Source organism: Callorhinus ursinus, unplaced genomic scaffold, assembly GCF_003265705.2.
Source record: "Callorhinus ursinus isolate GAN/ISIS: 27379988/994484 unplaced genomic scaffold, GSC_fseal_2.0 scaffold39, whole genome shotgun sequence".
Classification (NCBI taxonomy): Eukaryota; Metazoa; Chordata; class Mammalia; order Carnivora; family Otariidae; genus Callorhinus; species Callorhinus ursinus.
This window is the reverse complement of record NW_027397101.1, coordinates 21,502,287-21,526,319: the sequence shown is the minus strand read 5'-3', so window position 1 is coordinate 21,526,319 and position 24,033 is coordinate 21,502,287. Positions and strand designations below refer to the sequence as shown.

At 40.5% G+C, this 24,033-nt stretch overlaps 1 protein-coding gene across 3 annotated transcripts in view; it reads left to right on the top strand.

The window, feature by feature from the left end:
* The window catches only part of SLC24A2 (solute carrier family 24 member 2), a 241,164-nt gene that overhangs the window by 121,734 nt on the left and 95,397 nt on the right, over positions 1-24,033 (top strand). For 2 of the 3 annotated variants that reach the window (XM_073880865.1, XM_073880863.1), the window contains exon 3: positions 21,936-21,974. The exons of the other annotated variant lie outside the window; for it this stretch is intronic. In XM_073880865.1, coding sequence (XP_073736966.1) covers positions 21,936-21,974 — 39 coding nt within the window. The remainder of the gene's footprint in view (positions 1-21,935; positions 21,975-24,033) is intronic. 3 annotated transcript variants of the gene reach the window in all.

Here is a 24,033-nt window from a genome sequence, read left to right as displayed (position 1 = left end):
CTTAAAAAATTACAACCATGTCCATTTAGGCTGAATGTCCTAATCCCTCAGAAGCCAGTCTTCCTCCTACCTTCGTCTGAATCACTGAATCATTTCCACCGTTGCCTTGTCTAACACCACACCTTATTCTCACTTTACATAAATCTTTGATCTTTAGATGAGAGATGCCATTCCTCACGAAGCTGTTTCCAACTGCAGCGTTGAGTGGGACGAGCATGTTGTTAGGTGTGAGGTGTGTCATCGGTGGTTTATCATAACGACTAACGTACCCAGTTTGTAAATTTACTTTCACCAATTAGAGTGGTCTCAAGGTTATCACGATAACCTCAGCCCCACTCCACTGAGTTCCAACAAGCTTCCACAAGCGGAACGGTTGCAAAGATATAAAATCTGGGCAGTCCTACACTCTGTGGATTAAGCACATCACTGGTCCGTGGCTGGGCAGGTGCCAGCACTCAGTGTCATCTTCATGTGGTGCAGAAAAAATGTAATGCTGAGAATGGTGATCCTAAGCAGTATATTGATCATGACATATTGCAAGTGCTTTGCAAACAGCCAAGGCATACACGGGTACTCGTAGTTATTTTTGGTAAATAGATGTTACAGAGAGGAGGCTCAGACAGGACAAGCCTGCTCCTTCCAAAGTAGCAAGAATATGTGGGGCTCTTGTCCTGGGACATGGCTTCTGTGCCAACAAGCCCCTCTCAACCATTCTCTGGAGCATATCCTCACTGGGCTCCTTGCTGGCCCCTTAGTAGCTAAGACTCCACATACAGAGAAATATACCCAAAGACTCTGTGCTCAATTTGCTACCATTTTAGGGTTATTTGCACCCGTTGTTCAAATCTAATGGCAGTAGCAAAGTGTGAAGTACCAGAGACATGTCAAAAACTAAGCTAGAAGTATTTCAGAGAAATAAGATTAGTGAAAAACATAACATCTGGCCTGAAAATGGGTCCTTTGATCTCTGCAAATAGACATTTCAGCAGGAAAGAGATAATAAGCCTAAGAGTTTTAGACTATAGAGGCTGCTGAGTTTAGGAAGATGCAGGTATAAGTAGAGCAGGTACTCATGATTTTTTCAATATTTAACATTAAGATAAAAATTCTTCATCTTAATACGGTCAGACAGCTTACATTGGATATGCAAAGAGCACCTAAAATCAGTAGTTTCTAAATCAGATCCACTGATTTTTGTAAGTGGGTAGTTGATGGACGAACTCAACCAGATCTGTAAAAAAAAAATGAATGCCATCTCTAGAAGCAGGATCTTGCAGTCACAAAACATGAGAAGTCACAGCCCTGTATAAGCAACCATCAGAGCCAGATCAACCGACAACAAAGCAAGCAAGCAAATTTCATTCATTTGGTCTATGTGAGCAGGACCCGTAGGCAGAGCTGCTCGTTTAGTGGCCTCTACCTTGGCGAACTTGGCTCCCGAAGGAGGATACTCTGAGCTTGGAAAGTGCCACCTGGTGTCACCCCTGTGCCAGGGCAATGGATTCTGAGCCACTTAAGCTAAGCTCTGCTGAGCATTGTTGCCAACCCTGCCTGCTTGAGCAACCTCCCAGATGATGACTAGACACATTTTCGTTAAAATCACCCTACTCCCTCCAAGACCAACCAGCTGCTGGAGTATTCCTCCCTCTGGTCCCAGATCCAGATGTGTGGACCCGGCACAGGAGAGGAGAGGGTGTGTGTGATAGGCCTAAACTTGGGACACCTTCTAGCCTCTCTTCCACCAGAAGAGACCCAGGTGCATCAAGAACCAGTTCTCTCCAGCCTATGTCTTCTGCCTTCCAAAAGCCAGTCCAGTCTGCCTCTCTACAGCCTGTGCTGGGAATTCAACAATGCCCTTCGCACCCTCATACCATTGTCACCCCAGCTTCTTCCATCTGGAGCAGTCCCTACCTTAACTGTGTGGGAGCCATGTCCTTACTAGACCCACTGAGGTTGGTGATGATTTTATTAAAAGAAAGATGGGGACACATTTTGGCACTAGAATTCATGGTATTTGCTAGCAGATTGAATGTAGGACAAAAGGGCGAGAGAAAAATTAAGAAGGATTCCTAAGTTGGGGGGTCTGGACAGCTGGGTAGATGGTAGTGCCATCCTCTATGAAAAGGTAGCTGGAAGATTAACAGGTTGGGGAGTGGAAATAAAAATTTCTAGTAAGCATGTGTTTAGTCCAAACTAACTAGTTTAGTCCAAAACTAACTAACTTTCATAGTCCAAACGCATACACGTTATTTTAAGCATTAAAAAAAATGCTTAAACAACCTAAAATAAACCAAAGAAATATAGAGATGTTTTATAACATCTAAGTGTATGATTGGACTGATTTCAATAGTACAGAGAGAAAGGCATTAGTATCTCTGAAAGTGAACTTGGTCTAGTGGGTGCAACAGACTTCACACAGCCAATGGATAGAGGTGGCTAAGTGGCAGATGGATATGCATGTTCAGAGGGGACAAAGTCAGGACTAGAGGGGTCTCTTGATGGTGTGTCAGGCCAAGGGATTGAGAACAGAAGAGGGCAGAGCTGGTGAGGTAGAAGGAAATCCTCAAGGAGAGAATGACAGAAGTTAGACACACGCTGACATGGCCCATGAGCTGTGAGGACAGGGAGGGGCCCCCGTCTTCACCTCAGAGTGGTTTGGTGACTTGGACGAGAGTAGAATCACTGGACCAGGACATCAGCCTCCTTAACTAATCTCCCACTCTCCACACTTGACCTCCCTCCAGTCTCTACAGCAACTGAAGCCGTCTTTTTAAACCTTAAGTTCCGTCAATCGCTTGCTTGAAAACCTTCATTGGCTTGCCATTTGCACTTAAAACAAAATCCAAACTCCCAGGTCTGGGACTAGGGCAAGGTGAGCAAGGCCCACAATGAAGGGGGCGCCCCAAATCTCAGTAATCGACATAAATAAGATTTTAGTGCAGTGTTTTTTTATTAAAATCAGGTTGGCAAACTGCAGCCCATGGTTGCTGGTTGGCTTTTGTTGTTGTTCTTTGTTGGTTTCAAGTTTTATTTAAATTCCAGTTAGCTAACATACAGTGTAATGTTAGTTTCAGGAGTAGGACTTAGTGATTCGTCGCTTACATACAATACCTGGTGCTCATCACAAGTGCCCTCCTTAATCCCCGTCACACATTTAACCCACCCCCTCTCCCACCTCTCTCCCTTCCAGCAACCCTCAGTGTGTTCCCTGTAGTTAAGAATCTGTTTTATGGTTTGCCTCTTTTTTTCTTTCCCCTTTGTTCATCTCTTTTGTTTCTTAAATTCCACATATGAGTATTACTCAGCCGTAAAAAAGAAAGAATGAAATCTTGCCATTTACAACAACGTGGATGGAGCTGGAGTGTATTATGCTAAGTGAAATAAGTCAGAGAAAGACAAATACCATAGGATTTCAGCTTCTTGTTTTTATAACTGTTGTTTTATTGGAACCAGGGCCAGGATTCAGGTAAGGTAAGTAAGAAAGGGTCAGGCACATGCAGGGTCAAAGCCGGTCTTTAAAATCTTGATCTTTTGTTGGTTGTGGAATTTTTGCATTCATTTTGATTTTTGAAATACTGCATTTATATCACTTATATTACTGAGCTTTATGGTGTCCCCCAAAATTTTTGTGCATGAGGCAAGTAAGACATTTTCTTCACCCTTGCCCTGGCTCTGCAAACTCCATGTCAAGACCTGTGCTTTCCAGTGAACACATATTGTTTTATGGTCAAAAACATAAATATTAGTTTAAGTTTTTAAAAATGTTTAAGCAACCTAAAATAAGCCCAAGATATCTGAAGCTGTTTTGCCCAGTAATACAGAAAGGCACCCAACTTCACCATCTAAAAAAGGTGAAGATTCAACTTCTTATTTTCCAAATGGATCTGCTCTTACTTACACAGTAGGTGCTCAGCAAGGCACATGGATTAATAACAGCAGGAGAGCCATTTTTAGACAAAACTGATGATGCTTTCATGGAAACATTCCAGGCAGATTAAAGTTGCATAAGACATAATGCTTTTTGACTGCTTAAATATGTTATGATCATAATTTTTGTGACTTCTCCAGCCCAGAGAAGAGGTTTATCTTATTTACCAGGTTGTCAACCGGTCACTTTAATTTCTTTCAGGCAGCTTTAAGTTCTTCATTCACCTAAAGAACTCCAGTTATTACACTGAAGCATGAAGAATCTTAGAAATCCATTAACAAATTTTTAAGAGTGTGTATTTATTTGCTTAATAAATATTTGTAGGTTTCCCAAGTTAACAAGAAATATTTCTCTCTTAGCTTCTCCTCCCCCCTCTTCCCTCATCATGATGCCTTATGTTGTGAAGGTTGATTTGCTTCCTCTCTGAGTAACTGTGGATAAGTGGATTTAGCAGGACCTAAAAGCTGTTGACTCTCAGTGCAGCACTAATATTACAGGAGATGTGTCTATCTCAGGTTCCCTATTTGAGATTTGAGAATCCACTAATGCAAAATGCTGTCATCATTACCACTGGAAATTGGTTATCCAGAAATTGCCAATGTAAACTGCATGTCCAAACGAGATCATTGGTGAGAAAAACACTGGAGTGTGTCCCACGTACATACACGTCCCTAAAGTACTTGCCTCACTGCTCAGCTGTAATGTCTGTCATCGAGATGATGTCTGGCATGACGTCTAGCAGGGGACAGCTAGCAGGCTAGCCTGGACTTGTACACATGGTGGCTGGGCAGGATTCCAAATGAACATCTAGATGCATGCACGGTCCCTGGAGGTCTAGGCTGGAAATCAGCACACTGTCACTTCTACCACATTCGATTGCCCAAAGCAAGTCACAAGACTAGCTCAGATCAAGGGGAAGGGAAATAGACTCCACCTCCTGATGAGGGGGCGGGGGGCACCACAAAGTCACTGTTGCAAAGGTACCTGGGAGGAGAATAATTGTAACCATTTTGCAAACTACCACAATTAATAAAATGGGGAAAACCCACTCGTTCCCCTGTAGTATAGTGGCTTCACCTGGTGATTTTTTTCACAAGGTTATTATGGGAGAAGGGTAGACGAAGAGCTGTGGGAGAGAACCTTCATGTTGGTAGAACCATCTGCAAAGGCAAAATGCTGATTGTTTGATGAGAAAATGGACAAATCATAGCAGATTCCATTCCCGTCTGACTGGGATGACAAGGACTGCCTTGCCCCTTCTCCATGGTTCTGTGAAGCTGCAATTCTTGGTCAAAGCTTCTGAGAGATTCAGTATTTGTTCAGAGACAAGGATTCCAACCTGATTGCCATCTTCTGAGTTTAGATATATCTAATTGTTCCAATGACAGATTCTTGTGATTGTCTCTTCTCCTATGTTTATTAAGTGCCAGTAGGGATCCAGGAATTTTACATGTATCATCTTACTTAATTTGGTAATTAAATAGCCCTCTGAGATAGCTGTCATCTACATATTACAGTGTAGGAACTCAGGTTTCCAGCCCCCTAGGAACTAGCTAGAGGTCACAGAACTAATAACTGGCAGAGCCAGGGCTTTTAAAACACTTTCATTATTCTGTAGTGTCATTCCATGGCTTTATCCTCTTGAATCACACGCTGTGTTAACCATAAAAATAAAAACTGCCAATTATTTTATCAGCAAAAGATGGGTTTATCCGGGAATAAACAAGAATTGCAATCTGGGAGAAACAAGCTGCAGCAAAACAGTAGGCAAGTCCGAGTTGAAAAGGAGAGGTACACTTTTTTGTGGAGAAAAAGGGGTAAGTTGGGAAGGCTATTATAAACTAAAAGTCCATTGGAGTAACTGGGAGTTCAAAGTATGGTGGCTTTTCATTGGCTGAGCTCTTGGGGGAAGGGGGGTGAGTGGGGGGAGGGCAGGAAAGTTTCTCTTCCTCCAGCTGGAATAGTAGAGTAGAATCCATGGGCAAGGTCAAGTTCATGTACGGTCAAGTTCATCACTTCCTGTTGGGTCTTCAACTGACTACAAGTAGTAGGGCATGAGAGCTCCCCCTGCCTACTTCCTGACTCCACTTTAGTGAGCTTTCCCATTACTTATTTTCCTAATCATTGTTGTTCTTAATACTTAATGTTAGAATACAAATGTCAAAATCTAACTCATTGGGAAATAATTATCCATTATCAAAAAATAAACAAAATAGAGATTCCTTTAGATATCCTAAGATGTTTAAATGCTTATTTGTGGATCTCCAATGTGGGTAAACAGGAAGTATTAGAATCATCTGCCTAGGGGCACCTAGGTGGCTCAGTCATTAGGCGTCTGCCTTCGGCTCAGGTCATGATCCCAGGGTCCTGGGATGGAGCCCCACATCAAGCCCCGCGTCCGGCTCCCTGCTCAGCGGGAAGCCTGCCTCCCCCTCTTCTACTCCCCCGCTTGTGTTTCCTCTCTCTCTCTCTCTGTCTATTAAATAAATAAGTAAAATATTTTTTAAAAAAAGAATCATCTGCCTAATGCATATCCATTGGCAGTAAAAAGAAATTCAATTTACTAAAACTCAGTTTTCTAAAAAACTTCTCAAGAATGTGTTTATTGGATAAAATAAGGGTTCATTTGGGGAAAAAAAAAGTAACCTTTTCTCATCCAACTACATGCTCTCTGGTGGCCCAAAAGTCTGTGCCCTCCCAGGTGTTAACATATGTCCCTGATCCCACCTGGTCCATAGCCTCAAGACTACAGAGAACAAGTTTCTGGGCCAGTCTTTTTTTTTTTTTTTTTTTTATTAAAGATACTTATTTATATATTCATGAGAAACAGAGAGAGAGAGAGAGAGAGAGAGGCAGAGAGAGAAGCAGGCCCCCAAGGAGCAGGGAGCCCGATGCGGGACTCGATCCCAGGACCCTGAGATCATGACCTGAGCCGAAGGCAGACGCCCAACCATCGGAGCCGCCCAGGCGCCCCTCTGGGCCAGTCTTAAACATGAACCTCAACTTCATCAAATACTACATCCATGGCCTTAGGCTCTTTATTCAGCCTCTCCAGGCTACTTTCTCAGCAGTAAAATAGGATTGGTAATGCTTATGGAGCTATAATATTAAATGAGATAATGCATTTAAAGCAAATGGTTCAAATGCTAAGTGCTATGGATTTGTCCCTCAGCATGCATTTTCAGCAGAAGCTAGCTCAAAATAAAGCACAGTAAGCAAATGACCCCACAGTGTAAGCTGACTTCACTTGTTTATTGTTCTTTCTCATTGTGTATTCCATACCTATCCTCCCCTGCCGAGTGAATATTTATAAAACAACAAAATGTGATGGGAAATGGCATTCAACAGACGTCAGCTCACTGAGTAACTAGCTATCCTTACCCCACCCAATTGCTCCATTCCTTACAGCTATAAACAAAGATGCTAAGGGAGATACTGCTAATTCTGCTAATACTGTGAGACAGCCATGTAAGAACTCCTAGCACAGTGCCTGGTACTTCCCAGTGATACCCTGGTCTTATTCCCCTTGGCATTTGCAAGAAAGTGCGCCCATTTTTAAAATGTCCAGGTATCCAGAGGCTCCTTTCCTTTTTCTCACTTGTTTATTTGGGGTTTTTCTGCTCCCCCTTCTGTGTTTCTTCAAGGTGAGCTCAGTCACGGTTGTAAACCGCCCCACAGGCTGTCAAAGCCTACTGAGGGGCAACGTTTGGAACAAACGTAGTCTGGACGAGATGGGTACCTCATCCCTGGAGCGGACCTCTGGCGCTCTGCCTGGCCTCTGCCCCCTGAAGAGAGTTAGGCCATCTGCAGTAACATTCAGATCGTTTTCCTAGACTTTGAACTAATTGGGAACTTGTCAGAGTGTGTAATCCGCTTCGTGCTGCCTTCTGCTCCAGCACTCTGCCAGGACCCAGCTCAGTGGCACCAGGCTGTCAGCTGGAGAGAATAGATGAGTCTTTCTGGAATACCTCCATTCTGTCAGTTAGCAGTTGATAATTTATGCCCTTTGTAATTATATCTCCCAGCTTCCAAAGGGTAAGCACTTTGAAGCCACTAAATCAATGGTTCTTAACCTTCTTAGGGTTGCACTTTCGAGAATCTCATGGAAGTTATGGATGCTCTTCCTCCTACCCCTGAAAATTTATGCATATGCAAAATTTTACATTATCAGAAATTTCCCACATTCCTTCCCTAAATCCAGACTGTGGACCCCAAATTCCAGCATTAAATAGTGTTTGCATTTATGGAGGCCTATATGCTTAATATTGTTCATCAATAAGCTAATACCCAACAGCAGGCAGGAAATGAGTACCGGTGTCTGGAGCAACATTTTTTTTTAATGAACCGGATGATTGGTGACCTGCTGTCATGGTGGGATAAGTAGAGAAGGGAGGAAGTCTTGGCAAGTAAAATGGATATTTTTAAATTAAGTTTTTATCTTAATTCCCATATAGTTATCATACAGTGCTATATTAGTTTCAGGTATACAATACAGTGATTCCACACTCCACGAATCACTCAGTGCTCACTGGGACAAGTGCCCTCCTTAATCCCCATCACCTATTTCAACCCACACCCCACCCACCTCCCCTCTGGTTGCCACCAGTTTGTTCTCTATCGTTAAGAATCTGTTTTTAGGTGTGTGTATGTGTGTGTGTCTCTCTCTCTCTCTTTTTTCCTTTGCTCACTCGTTTTGTTTCTTAAACTCCACATATGAGTGAAATCATATGGTATCTGTCTCTGACTTATAAAAAGGATATTTTGTTTTACGTATGCTTAACTAACTTTGGAGACAAAAGTATAAATAGAAACATATTTGATCATGTTGTCAAAAAAAAAACCACACTTAGTAGTGTTATTCTGCCAATGCAACATCACCTATGACATGCATACAAAATGCACACACACGTTATTATTATATAGGATAATGCCCAGATCCTCAGAAGATCGCATGTGAAATGTGTAGGGGTGAAGATTGCATGACATCTTCAGCTTATTTTAGAATGATCCAGAAAAAAAAATATAGACATATATTGATAAAGCAAACAGAAAATGTTAATAGTTACTGAATCTAAGCAGTGGGAATGTGGCTTTTCATTGTATTTTTCTTCAAACTTTTCTTTTGTTTGAAATCTTTTGTTATAAAAACATAGTGAATAAACACATTATTTTGAGAAAAATTTTAATATAAGCACAGTTTTTGACTTTCAGAGTGGATTTCCTTCCATCAGTTGATGAGCATCATTTTCTCTTCGGTCCAGTATATTTTTCATTGTGGTTTAGAATCCTGCCCAAAGATGTCCAGTGTTTCTACTATACTTTAGCAAATAATAAACTTCCAATGATGACATATCATACTTTATACAGCATTATGTGATTATTATGAGCAGTTAAGAAGCTCTCCAGGCAATAACTCGTGTAGTAGAACCTGCTACAAAATGATGTGTGTAGAACTATTTTGAGAAATTCCTAATGGTTAAAACCAAGGCTTCAGAGCCAGCAGTAGTTACAAAGAAAGCTGCTTCTACAAGATATTCCCCGTGTCATCATTCCCTAATTCTGCAACAGATTTTTAATTCCAGCACTGAAAATAGTGCTGAATATTTGGCCAAGAAGATGGTACTAATCATAGTATCCATACCTCCTGGCTCCATTTGAGTGTAATGCAGTTAGGATTCCCAGAGCATATCTTTTCCATTTCTGTTACTGCAAGGCTACATCTGTTTTCAATAGTACACAATTTCCGCTATGCTATTGACAGATAACAGATAAGATATGCCCTAGGAGAACACAGCCACTATCTGGAACCAGAAATTTTATTTTAAGGCCTGAACCTTCCAACATCGTTAGTCCATTACTATTTCACCAGCAAAAATAGAGCACTGTCTTCCCTAAATGGCAGACCTCAGTTTCATCTCTCTTTTTCTGTTTATACTTTGTTTTTATGTGATTAGAAGGATGCATGATGTTTGAAAATACTTTTAAAATCATGTACTTTTTGTTCAAAGAAAAGTTAATGATTAAAGCTCTTGATTTCCCTAAATAGTTTTATGAAGATTAGATGGCTTCCATTTACTGAATAAATTTCCTTCTATCCTGCCTGGAAGGTGAATTCAGAGGGTGTTTTATGTTTACTTAGAGAATGCAAAGGGAGTAGTGCCTTGGACCCAGGCAAGTAAGTACGTGAAAAATGTTCAACATCATAAACCGTTCGAGAAATGCACATTAAAATCACAATGAGATATCACTGTGCCTATTAGAATGGCTAAAATAAATAATGACAATACCAAATGCTGGCAAGAAAGCAAAAGAGCTGGATCATTCATACATTGCCAGTGGGAATATAAAATGGTATAGCCACTCCGGAAAATAGTTTGGCAGTTTTTTCCTAAAACTAAAAATGGTCTTATGACCCGGAAATTGTATTCTTGGGCATGTATCCCAGAGAAATGAAACTTATTTTTATGCAGACATTTGTACATCAGTGTTCATAGTTTTATTCACAATGGTCCCAAACTGGAAACTATCCAAAAGTCCTTCAATGGGAGGAGGTGGTATGTCCATACCATAGAATACGACTCAACAGTAAAAAAGGAACAAACTCTTGATACATGCAACAGCTTGGATGAACTTCAAGGAAGTCGAACCGAGTGGGAAAAGCCAGTCTCAAAAAGATACATTCTGCATGATCCCACTTACATAAAATCATGAAATAATTTAGATGAATAACAGATCAGTGGTTAGGGATGAGGAGAGGGGGTGGATAGAGATATAAAGGGGTAGCACAAGGCAAGCTTGTGGTAATGATACACTTAACTATTTCAGTTGCATCAGTGGTTACATGAAGGTACACATGTGATTAAATTGCACAGGGTGACACACACACCATACACAATGACAAGGAAATGCACATATAACTGGTGAAATCTGAATGAACTCTATTGATTGTACCAAAGTCAGCTTCTTGTCTGTGATATTGAACTATAGTTAATATGAGATGTAATCTTGGGGTGGGGGAGACCTGTTAAGGGTGCATAGGACCGCCCTGTACACTTTTTTTTTGCAACTACAATCGGTTGTGTTAATCCGTAATTATCTGTTAATCTGTAATTATTTCAAAGTGAAAAGGTTTTCTTTTTTTAAGTGCTTCCTATTAGTTTCTACCACCTAGGATTGTGAAAAAGGTGAGCATTTAGCACAGTATCTCAAGCGTAGTTAGTGCTCAGCAAAAGTCAGCAGGGGTTTTCTATATGAACTCTGCTGTTGCTACTTAATTGGAAGACTATGTCTGAGAAGAGAGATTTAAACTGGAATATAAGTTCCACAAGAGCAAGGATTTGGGCTGTTTGATTCCCTGTTGTATCCCCATACCTAGAACAGTTCAGCACATATAAATAAGGTGCTCATTAAGTATGTGTTGGAGACGGAATGAGTGATTTTGAAGATACCATGAAGGAAAATATGTGGCATATGGAGCAAGAGGGAATAACTTGGTCATATCCAGGATAGGACACAAATAAAAGAGCTAAAATGGCAATTTGCCTTCTGGATAGGAAAGGTAAGTGAGCCCAGAAGATGTTGAGGATAAATTTGAACCTCAATGTGACTCTCACTTCCCTCGATTGCAGTAGTCTTAGGGGGACAATTTAGAATTTAACCATCTTCATGTCAAGCCCATTCGTGGGACTTCTAGTCCTCACCAGGCACTCTGCTTTCCTGGGGTGCCCAGGTATATCATGGTCCTTGCCCAATGGACCTGCTCCTTAATGCCTTGTTCCGTTCAGTGCTTCTGCCAGCTAAAAGATCACTACTACCACACTCTCCTCTGCCATTGGTAGGACAGGTGCACCTGTATTGGACCACCAAAAGGAAGACTGGCTCTCTCAGGTTAAAGGACCCATGCAATAGTGACTGGGCACATGGTCCCAGGGACTAAGCCAAAGAATTGTTTGCTGATGCCACTCTCTATTAGTCAAAATAGTTTCTGCTGACCCTGGTCTTAGCCCCAACACTGGATCCAGGCCCCTCAACTCTTTTCCCTCTCAGAATGAGTTTCCTGCCTATTTGAGCATCCTCCTTCCTTGCAAAGCCCTAGACCCACCTCTTTGCAACTGTCAATCAAGACATCAATGTTCAAAGTTGCGAAGATACCTATGTTCAAGAGGTTGACAATCCCAGCCAAGCAAGCAAAGTGGCAAACACCAGCAATCAGGAATAAGTGTGAAATGCCAATTTTAAAATAGGAGTTCAAAGAAGGGAGGTTTTATATTGTTACATTTGCACAAGAATGAGGAAATAGAGGCCTGGTCAGTGTATACATCTCAGATACATGGGAGGAGAATAAATCAAGAAAGAGTGGGGTCATTAGCAGTATCAAATGGTAAGAGAACAGTGACATGGTTCCATGTTGGGCTGAAAAGAAGCCATTTGCCTCCAACTTTGCTATACTTGAGCATATAGGCTCATTAAAAAATATATCTAATTTCACTTATTTATTTATTTTTATTTATGTTATGTTAATCACCATACATTATTACATCATTAGCTTTTGATGTAGTGTTCCATGACTCATCGTTTGCATATAACACCCAGTGCTCCATTCAATATGTGCCCTCTTTAATACCCATCACCAGGCTTATTTCATTTTCAACATGCATCTAGCACCACTGTGCTAGGTACTATGAAATAATGTAAAATGGGGAAAAATGGTCTCTGCCCTCAGAAGGGTGTTCAGTAATGGGAAAGAGAGAAATGAGACAAGTAATATAAAAGAATGAACTAGGAAGCAAATAGGGAGATACAGCAAGTGTGAATGAAATATGGATGTAGCCAAGCAGTGTCCCAAATGAATGCCATTACTGTCCCATCTCTGTGACATGAATGATCTTAGTTCCCTCCTGGGTTCTCTTGGGAACAAGAGAGCAGGTCAAGAAATGGGACCAATTCTCAATATCAGTACATTTTCGACAGGAAATGTTGTATACTTCATAGTTGTGCCCTTTATTGTTTTACACAAAGTTTAATTACATTTTCATTTGTATTATTAAATATTTAAGTTGGGTTTATGCAATACACATTTGCCTCCTGGGAATTCCAAAACCAAGGTGAGGAAATCTGGCATCTCTCATTTTCTGCGCATGTGGAAATTGTATCACATCCCGTAGGAGCCAGGTGCTGGTATGGTGAAAGTGAAATTTCTAGATCACAAGTTAAAATGTGGTGGAGAATCAATATGTTATATTAATGAGGTTACACTGTATCTAGGAGATCATAAAAGTGAAAAGTTGCATATACCAAAATCATAAAGTTACATTCAAATTACAGTCTTTTGTTCTCCTTGGAGTTCAGTTTCTTTTTTTTAGTCTTAAAAATGTGAAAGTTCTTTTACAAAGTTTGTTGCCAATAATATTGCCAAAAATTAATCACACTTCCAATTTTATTACTTTCAAGATGCACTTTAAATATTTAGTGCCCTTTTCTCTATGCTGGGTTTATAATTCTATAGACAGAATTGTGTTCTTTATATTCTTCATAGCCTTTGCCAGCTTCTCTTCAAACCAGAGTGGATGTTTAATGTGTGGTTAATAAATTAATCATAAGGTTGTTTATAAAAGTTATGGTTAGGCCACAGTTGATTCACTTAAGTATATCCTTAAATATAACACTTAATGTTAAGTGATCTAACTACTATCCTTTCTGTCTAGTTAATTTTACAATAATAATATATTCTGGGATGTGAGCTCCGCAAGGACAGAGATTTCTTACAGTTTTGGTCACATATGTATCCCTAGAACCTGGAAGAATGCCTGGCATATAGTAAGTGACCAATAAATATTATCAAACAAGTATTTTTAAATGACTGAATTTTTTAATTCAAAACTTCCTATTCAGAGTCTCTCACTAATGCTTCAGACACTGAGAATGTGATTATCTAATTTTTTTTTTTTTTGAGCTGTTCTTTCCTTGAAACAAAGAAACAGCAGTAGTCCTTCAAGTGACAGAAATAAATTGAAGACTGGGCATAACGTGCTTCCAAGTCAACTAAATATAGACTGATATCGTACATCCACAGTGATAAACGGGACCACAGGAGGGCCCCAACTTTTCCCACCTACTGCTGAGCTATAAACTCCTTCATACACGTCAACCTGATACATGGATAATCTAATTTGCAGAGTTAATTTGAACTTACGCTATTGTGAAGGTCATAAAAAGTGCCTCCATGACCTTCAAGAGATAGAACCAATAATGAAAATTCATGATAATTATAGGTGAGTCTAAATAATAATGCTGGGAGAGACAGAGAAAATAACCTCTATTCTTGCTGCATTCCCAGGCATCCACTTTTTGTACCAAACACAAATAAAACCTGTCATTTTTCGTTCACATCAGTCACTTAGCAATACCATTTTCTGGCCTCTATTGGAAGTTAGAGCTCATAAATAGCTTTTAATGTACACAAACTTTTTATTGTATTTGGAGTCTAGTGCCTCCAGGCTCCTTCCCACAGGCCGCTGCAAGGAAAATTCCCCTTTCTCGTTTCTCTGGTGCTTGGGCTCTGGAGCCCAGCTGTCTGAATTCATATCCCAACTCTGCCACTGACTAGCTACATGGCCTTGAACAAATTATCCAACTTCCATCAGCCTCAGGGTCCTTATGTATTAAAGGTGGCAGGAGCGGTTATAATACCTATTTTGAGGGTTCAATGAGATATTTATATATAAAGCACTTGGCACATATTGAACTTTCAGTAAATGTTATCCATTATGACTGGAATCTGTTTGATTTGCGGCAAATCGGTCTGTGGTTTATCCAGCACCAGCATTTGTTGGAGTTTTCTTTAAAACTCACATCCTCTTAGACACTTTTCCTTCAAAGAAGCAAGGCAATCCAGACCTAATATGTGAGTGCATTTGGGATTCTTTGCTGGTCAAAGGAAATTTGTGTAACTATAGCCAGAATACCACTAGCAGATTGTGTTTGATTGGCATATCAAAACGGTTCATTAGCAATTGTGAGGATTGCTCAAGGAATACAACGAAGTATATTAACTACATCTGGATTTTGGCGGGGAGATGAGAGATGACAGTGATAGTTGGGTTGTTAATTCCTAAATTAAGTGAATTAACACAGGAGCTTAGCATCCTGCGTACAGAAACAGGCTGAGGAACATCCCACTTCTTTCTCTCCATTTATATAAAGAGGATTACTGTTTTTCTGTGTACCAACTTAAGTATTATTTTCTTAAAAAGAGAGAGAAGAGGGGCGCCTGGGTGGCACAGTCGGTTAAGCGTCCAACTCTTGGGTTTCAGCCTAGGTCATGATCTCCAGGTCGTGGGATCGAGCCCCGTGTGGGGCTCCTCACTCAGTGCGGACTCTGCTTGGATTCTCTCTCTCTCTCCTCCTCATCCCCCCAAATCTCTCTCTCTCTCTCTCTCTCTCTCTCAAAAATAAATAAATAAATCTTTTAAAATAGAGAGAGAAGAAATTAGTCTATGTTTACTTAATGATTGACAGCAGCACATAAACAGGATAGATGATAGATGGATGGATGGATGGTTGAATGGACGGATAGATTGATAGATAGATGGATAGATAGATAGATAGATGGATAGATAGATAGATAGATAGATAGATAGATAGATAGATAGATAGATAGTTGGTGATAGGGGTGCCTGGGTGGCTCAGTCGGTTAGGCGTCCAACTCTGGGTTTCAGCTCGGGTCATGATCTCATGGGTCTTGAGATCCAGCCCAAGAGCTCAGCAGGGAGTCCGCTTAAAAAGTCTCTCCCTCTGCCCCTCCCCCCTCATGTGCACACACAAGTGTGCTCTCAAATAATCTTTTTTTACAAAATACATTTAGAAGATAGATGATAGACATTCACATTATGTATGTGATACTTGCTCAGAATTTTTGGATAATGGTATATGATCAGTGAAGTTTGGAGACACTGATAATATGCAGTTGTGTAGATTTCAGCTGGTCAGTTACTGTCCCCTTGGCCTTAGCGGGAATTTCCAAACTGTATCTCCTACCAATTTTAGAGTAGATCATAACAGTTGCCCCATCCCATCTGTTATGAGTAGCTGCCCTCTCATGGGGTAAGCTTTTTTCAGGTTTTAACTGGGACCTTATTTCACCCTATCCAAATCACGACTCAACAGATGTGAGAGGTGCTCATACTGGACACGTTCACATATCATCTCTGCACAGCCTGGCTTCCTGGATTCAGAGAACTTCTAGTTCAGAATGTTACCCAATGAGAAATGGCTCCAGCAGAAATTGAATTCACGGCTAAGCCTGCAGCCTTTCTGATCCAGATATTTCCCTTTTTCTTCTCACAAGTGACATCCTGTTAAGTGAAAGTGTTGAACAGAAACTTGCAGAGTTCCTGGGGTGGGGAAGGTCCTTTTGGCTCAGGCGTGAGTTCTGCCTTCTCTGAATTTTCCAACCTCCAGAGCTTCCTGATCAAAACCAGACCTACTAAGATATGGGAGACATGCTGATTCGTGGAAGCCAAGTCAAGGAAATATAACCTGCTCTGTCATCTCCTCCTCCCTCAGCTGCCAAATTAGGATATGCCCAGTAAACCATCCTACGGTGTCCTACACAAGTCACCTCGCACCATCCTGAAAAATGGAATTTTCCTCATCCCAGAAGCCACTCTGTTCTACAACGCAAAATGTTGTTCCTTAACTGTCATTATTTTGGGCAATACCTATTCTTTTGAAATTTTTTTCTACCATCCCAAATATTATATGATCATGGGAATTATTCAAGCAAACCATTTAAACGCTTTGCTTCCAAAATGTGAGCTTCCATTGCTACACTTTTTACTTATTTTCTACCCTTTCTTTCCATTCCATTCCAGTGTGTTTCTTTCTTATTTTTTCCAATGTGTTTATTTTTTTAAAAGATTTTATTTATTTATTTGACAGAGAGAGAGGTCAGAAGTAGGCAGAGCGGCAGGTAGAGGGAGAGAGAGAGGCAGTGTCCCCATTGAGCAGAGAGCCTGATGCGAGACTCGATCCTAGAACCCTGGGATCATGACCTGAGCCGAAGGCAGACGCTTAACCGACTGAGCCACCCAGGTGCCCCCCAAGGTGTTTCTTTAAACCAGGGTTGCAAAGTGGGTATTCCTGCATCCTGGGCTGCCACCTGCAGTCCTTCATTAATCTTTGAGACTCTCACTTTCTTAATGGGCAGAGATAGTGGGATAATTACCCAGCAACCAATGGTAAAAGTCATTTGAATTTACATCTCTTAGTATTACTTTCTTTAGGAGTTTATTTAATCCCTCCCCCTTCAATGTTTTAGAGAGTCTGCTAAGACCAAAAATAGAGGGAGACAGTGATGATTTTGCATCTGATTAAGTGGTAAGATTTCTTTCCTTTTAGATTTTCAGGCTTGAGACTTTTGTACCTTCTAGTCTTCCCATAGACTTTGAGGTTTATTCATCTCTTTCCAGGAGAGGTTTTGAAAGTTATTGTTTGTTACAGCTAAGTGTATTGAAAGAAAAAGAAGACGTCATTTCATACAACCTTGTTAATTTCCTAAGCAAAAATCCATCATTCCCTTCCACCCAACCTTTCTAAATTCCAAGACGCCATAATAATGTCAGTTAAATATTGGATTAACATTTCTAATCACTGGCATATATGTTTTAGGTCACATTTATGACAAAACAGTAATACTTTCAAATTTGTTTTTATAGACTCTGTACAGTGCTTCTGGGTCCTTGGCACAATAAATTCTGGTGCATTTCACAGATCTAGTGAGAGATTATAGTGGCAGAAGTTGATGGATGTTCCTTGACTGTTGTGAGTAATTGCTTATCTCTGATGCCATACCACTGTCCAGTTGTCTTTTGGTACATGACATCTTCCAGGGACCCATTCGATTATGTGATTTGCGGGTGGGCATTTACTGGTCAGAGTGAAACAAGGACTGTGTGGTTATGATAAAGCTACACTGTGTCATATTTGCCTAATGTTGATGCGTCTGAGGTGGAAGTGGGGGCCTGTATGTGAGGCAAAGCTCTGTATAAGTTCAGATCACTTTGGAGTCACAGAAATCATTGCTCAACCGGTGGTTTCTGAGGTCAAAGGAAGAGAAACAATTTAAGGGTTTATGAATGGTTCATAGTCTTAAAAATGCTTTCCGGGGCGCCTGGGTGGCTCAGTTGGTTAAGCGACTGCCTTCGGCTTGGGTCATGATCCTGGAGTCCCGGGATCGAGTCCCACATCGGGCTCCCTGCTCGGCAGGGAGTCTGCTTCTCCCTCTGGCCCTCTTCCCTCTCATGCTCTCTGTCTCTCATTCTCTCTCTCTCAAATAAATAAATAAAAATCTTTTTAAAAAATGCTTTCTGAATGGGCTATGGGTTTTTTAATGGGTGTGGGGCACTTCCAAGCCATGTAACAAATAGGTAGCAAAATTCCTATATAGAATTGAGGTTTCTACCAGGGAGAACAACAGATATTAATGGCATCCTTCCAGTTGCTCAATTTCTCACTTACTTGCAGTGATGAGGGAGGAGGCTAGTTTAAGCTAAATAAAAGGTTGAATTACAATATTTTCTTTTAAGTAAAAGATGTATTCCTTATAGCCTGGCCTTGTAGATGTCCCTCTTTCATGAATGAAGAGGAGGGTCTGTGTTGATACACCAACCTGGGACCCTTGGGGATGCATTTTATGAATTCTTTTAAATATTCCTCAAGAATTTCCACATATGTTCCCAGTTGGCTTAACAAATTTTTCCTGTAGCCGGTACAGCCTTTCAACTGACCACCAGGAATTGGGTTTTCAAATTAGTACAGCCCAAATGTGTGGTATTTTGGGGGGTTTAAAATCGAGGGCATTTAAACACAAAATGCATAAGAAGAATGCCAAGATTAATCCTTAAAATCCCATTAGTCTTCTTTTGAAGAAGCTGTCTTCTGTAGTATACAGTGGATGAAAATGAACTTGCCGCCTGTTCAGTGGCCCTGAAAATAAATTCACAACACTGAGGCCAACGCCAAACCCAGGTAGTTAGCTAAATTATTCAGTGGTTAGAAATACTACAGGCCTATAAGTATCGGCTATACACATCTGGATCTTTTCTTTGTTATCTTCACTAGTTACTTCCAGTGTAATTAATACCCATTTGAAGTTGAATTCCTGACATAATCAGCATCACATCACTAGGACTGTGAAGCGGCTTCACCCCATGCCGTTAAGGTGAGGCTGAGTCCCATGAGCATGAGGAATTATCAGTAGATGTGGGTGAACCTCCAAAAATGAGCAGTTATGACCATAGGGCACACTTCTCATTTCTTTTGCAACAGGGCTACATAAAAGGAAAGTGGAGGGGTATCTTAATGACCTCAGTTGCCATTTATGTATATAATGAAATATACATGTTGTAATCTGATATATATTCATGTCTGCAAGTTACACTTAAAAGAAAACTAATGATGTCAACTTCTGCTGACATGAAACAGTGGGAGATTTTGTAAAGGAGTCCAGACCTTGCTCTGCACTCACTTTTTTCTTTGTAGAAATGCACAAGGCCTTTCCCTTCCATTTATTGTGTCTTAGGATCCATCTTGCTTGTGAGAGAAAAAGGAAGTCAATGGGGCAGATCTTTTTTTCTCCCCTGCAGACCAAAAGACAGGTTTGATTTTTTTCCTTCCTCACATATTTTCTTTAAATATATATATATATATTTTTTTAAATCCAAACTTGTGGCTGGTTACGGTTTTGCTCTTATAAAGACCACCCAGTTCTTTCCTCCTTTTCATCCTGTTCCTTCATGTTCTGCAGTGTCACCGTGGTATCAATCCCAGCTCCTAATTATTTGTCTCCCATTTAGCCACAAGGTATAAATTTGCTAACTGAAAAGGCGTGCTCTGACAGCTAATCTCGTTGTATGTCCAAAGGCTGAGCTTGCTGCACTGGTTAACTTCCCTGGGGGATTGTTCTGTAAAATGTGGGGCCATTTGTTGAGCTGTCTGATGTAGAAGAAGAGAAAATGAAAGGACCTGCCAGAGAGAAGTGGGGTCATACAGTGCCTTCAGAGCAAAAAACGGGAAATCAAAGAACAATTTCAGGTCCACTTCAGTCTCCAAGCACATTCCTGGGAACTAGGGAATCAGCGATATTACCTTATTCATGTTTTTGGGGAAGTCTCTGAGAGAAAGCCCCAAATCAAGGGAATGGCGAATTTAGAATGCCCAAGGGCTGTGCTTAGAGATTACCACCAGTGCAGGGGCGCCTGGGTGGCGCAGTCAGTTAAGCATCTGACTCTTGATTTCTGCTCAGGTCACGATCTCAAGGTCGTGAGATCCAGCCCCTTGTCAGGCTCTGCACTAGGCGTGGAGCCTGCTTGGGATTCTCTCCCTCTCTCTCCCTCTGACCCCCCCCCACCTCGCTCCCTCTCAAAAAAAAAAAAAAAAAAAAAAAATTACAGCCAGTGCAGAACAATTCTGTCTGGGCCTGAGATTTACAAGCTCTTCAAGGGCCCATAAAAATGTTTGGAACCAGAAGAAAAAATATATGTTTATATTGACTCTAAAATCTAAAAAAGGTACTCACAAGATTATTATATGTTTAACTGAATGTCTACAAATATTTAGTATCAACTTCATTAAGTATGAGATTTAGTCTTCTTAAAAGTTACAATATATGTGAAAACAAATTATGGATTCAGTTTCTCATGTTCCAAGATCTCAAGCATGCCAGTCATAATTAAATGAATTGCATGTAGCCAATAATTTCAAATAAAAATCATAAAAGGATTATAAGAATCCTTTCCATTTCTGTACACGGAAATGTATATTTTAGGTGGGATATGGGAGCAACTTAACATTCTTTATATATAAAGACGTGTGGTAGGACTAAAAAAGAGAGCCTGGGTTCATGCAGGTTCTAAAACAGCTCTGCACCGTGTACTCATCTCCATATGGGATTGATTATTCCTGAAGACATTGATCACCAAAGACACTAATGGGGAGGACCAGAGGCAAGCCGGGAGCAGGGTTCCAGTTTGTTCTTGCTGTATGAACCCGTAGTGGAGGTGTAGTGACAAAAGCAGTGTGGTCTGAGCATGAGGAAAGTCACAAGGTACCTGCACATTATTGGAAAGATAACGGGATGGTGCCCTGGTTCTGCTGAAGGAGGATGCCTATTAAATTGACAAAGCAAAGCCAGCTGGGTGGGTCATGTTGGTAGAACTCCTGTGTCCCTTTTTCAGTGTTCTCTCCTAACAGATAACCAGGCCCTCAAGTGCCCTGGTGTTTTAGTCAACCTTTCTCTACTTGACAGATATTTCCATTTTTAGAATGGAAAACTTGAAGTGGTAGAGGCAGAAAAGGTGTGTTATCTGAATTCTGCATGTGATGATCTTAGTCTTCAATTCAGGGGTCCAAATTCTTCAGGATTTATTTTATTCACCATATATGGGGTGGTGAATGTGGACTCCCTCCAAAATACTTGGAAGATGATACTTCCTTGTAATCCCAGCCCCCAACAATAACCACCAATACTGGTTTGCTGTTGATTCTTGCAGCATTTTTTCTTTACATATACTAAAGCTTTGTTCATTTATTTTCCTCTATAAAATGACATTACAGATAAGATCTTAATTTTTGTCACTTGAACAGTATATCTTAGATATTTTTGCATGTCAGTACATGTGTACTTACCTCGTTTATTTTAATGACCCCATGGGATTCCACTGCACGGATGGGCCATAGTGGATTGAACTGCCCTCCATTGCTGGGCATTTGGGATGGCCATTCACCTTTTTGAGCATTCAGGAGAATGTACCATGGGCCTCGATAAACCATTATATATTGGCTAGTAATCTATACCGTTGGCCCCCTGTGTTGGTTCCTCCCTGCCCAGAAGCAGAAAGAGTCAAATCTTTCCTTATACTGATGCTTGTTATTAAATGTAAAACCGACATGGGACTTGTTGTTTATTTATTTCTTTGTCTTTTGTTTTTTGCCTTTTTCTCTTCTGCAGTCATCTACAGCCAGGGACAAGGATGAGCAGGCTCTACCGGTAGGAAGAAGTGGCTCTGTCTTTACCTGTTCGTGTGCCTGTGGAGAGTGTGGGACAGGGCTGGGGAGGAGGGCTCATGTGCTCAACAAACCATCCTCCCCCTTGGGATACTTAAACGGCTCAATCTACCGGTATATACGTATACTCAGTCCTATAATTAGTGTCAACTGTATTCTGATATTCACTGATACTCAAATTATTTCTGGGACTAGATTTCAAAAAGTTTGCCTTCTCTCTTTCATTTGGCATAAACTTTGATGTGAGTTGAAAGAAGGAAATATTTCCAAACTGCATCCCATGGGATGTTGAGCTGATATTTGGGGACAGTGTGGGATCTAATGCTTGATATCTATTTTTTATGTATCTGCATGCCCTTAATTTCTGATTGGAAATTTCTTTTGGTTTCATCAAAAGAAATGCTGCATGAGACTTATGTATTTAATATATACCTAATACCCAAAAGAATACCCAAAGAGATATCATTCTTTGCCAGTGAAGATCTCCACAACAAAGTTCTTCCAGTTTCCCAGAATGAGCATAGTAACAGTGATTATGACAAATTATTAACAACAAACACATTTTCCAGTTCCTATCCAGTTAACATATCCCATTCTGTAATGTGCAAGATGGCAAGGAAATGACCTTCAGAGTTTTGTGTGTTCAGCCATCAAACAGTGATTACATTTCAACTCTAGTCAAGTCTCTTAACCTTGCCCCTAAAATATTTTGAAACTTCATCATCTGAATCAAATACTACAACGCATTAAAAATGTTACAGATTTTTAAAACTGAAAAGACTAGTAATAAAGATACATATGACCCCATCCATCCTCCTGTAGTGCTCAAAGCAAAGACTCAGGACATTCACTGAGAGCCCATCAGATATGCCAGATCTGGTAGTGGGCTAGGGATACAGACCCAATCTCTTGCTTTGAGGAACTCATGATCGGTGTCACAATATCCTCTGATTCTTCTTCTGTCAGAGTTAGGAGTATGATTTCTGATAGCATATCAAGGATAATAAAATCACACTAAGAAATTCAGATTTCTCCATGTATCTCATACTGGCATTTTGCCCATACTTTAAGTTGCCATGGCTTTCACCTTTGTCCCCAAATGGGTGGACCACGATTGTTAATAAGTATTCTACAAAATAAGAGACCTCGGGGCACTGTCCAAGTTAACCAAGTTAACCAGATTTCTTTAGTGTTACACTCAGTGGTCTAATGTGTATCTTAAAATGCTAAAGGTGGGTTGGTCTAGGATGTGGCGCTTGCCAAATATATATGATTGTGAAGTCTCTCTTGGGGGACTCTTCTTGGGAAGCCCCCTTGTGGGTCTTGACTGTGATGGGATATATTGGAAAGCCCTGTAATGTAGATAGTTGGAAGACTTCATGGAAAATCATATTTTATTTTTACCTGGCCCCAGAAAAATTTTATGTTGAGATTTTGGATCAAAATTTCAATAAGCAATTAATTCCTTCACATTACCTTACCTTGCTCCCTCTTAAATCTGGCTGTCTGTAAAGCTTGGCTGCTTCTAAAGCCTCTTCCCCTGTGAGAACTAGCACAAAATCAACCAAAGTGGGAGGAAGCACTTCCTAGTCAGGATAAAAATCCATCAAATACTGCGGGTGTAGGGTGTCTTTTTTTAGCAAATTTATTTGCTTTTGAAGATAAAGAGCCATAAAAAGAGTTTGTTGGTAACTTATCTCTAGAAGTTCTTTCTTCCTCTCTTACCTGTGAGTTTCACCTCATTGCCAAAGGGTCACACCAGTAGTTTATGCAAAAGGAGCCCCCCCCTCCCCCCAGCATGGAAGTCAAGAGGTTTTTCAGTGGATTCTTAATAGGAGGTTCTTTCCCTTTATATCTCTCTTAATATAGACCATAGGGCTTCATGAATTAGAACTGTGGTCCCCAGGGTAGAGATGAGGTACCCCAGGAGATACGCAAGCTGTTCTTTTGGGGAGCAAGAAGAAAATATTAGTACCTCTATCATTTACTTTCTATATTACTCTTCATAATTTCTCCTTTCACAAATGTTTTATCATAACTAT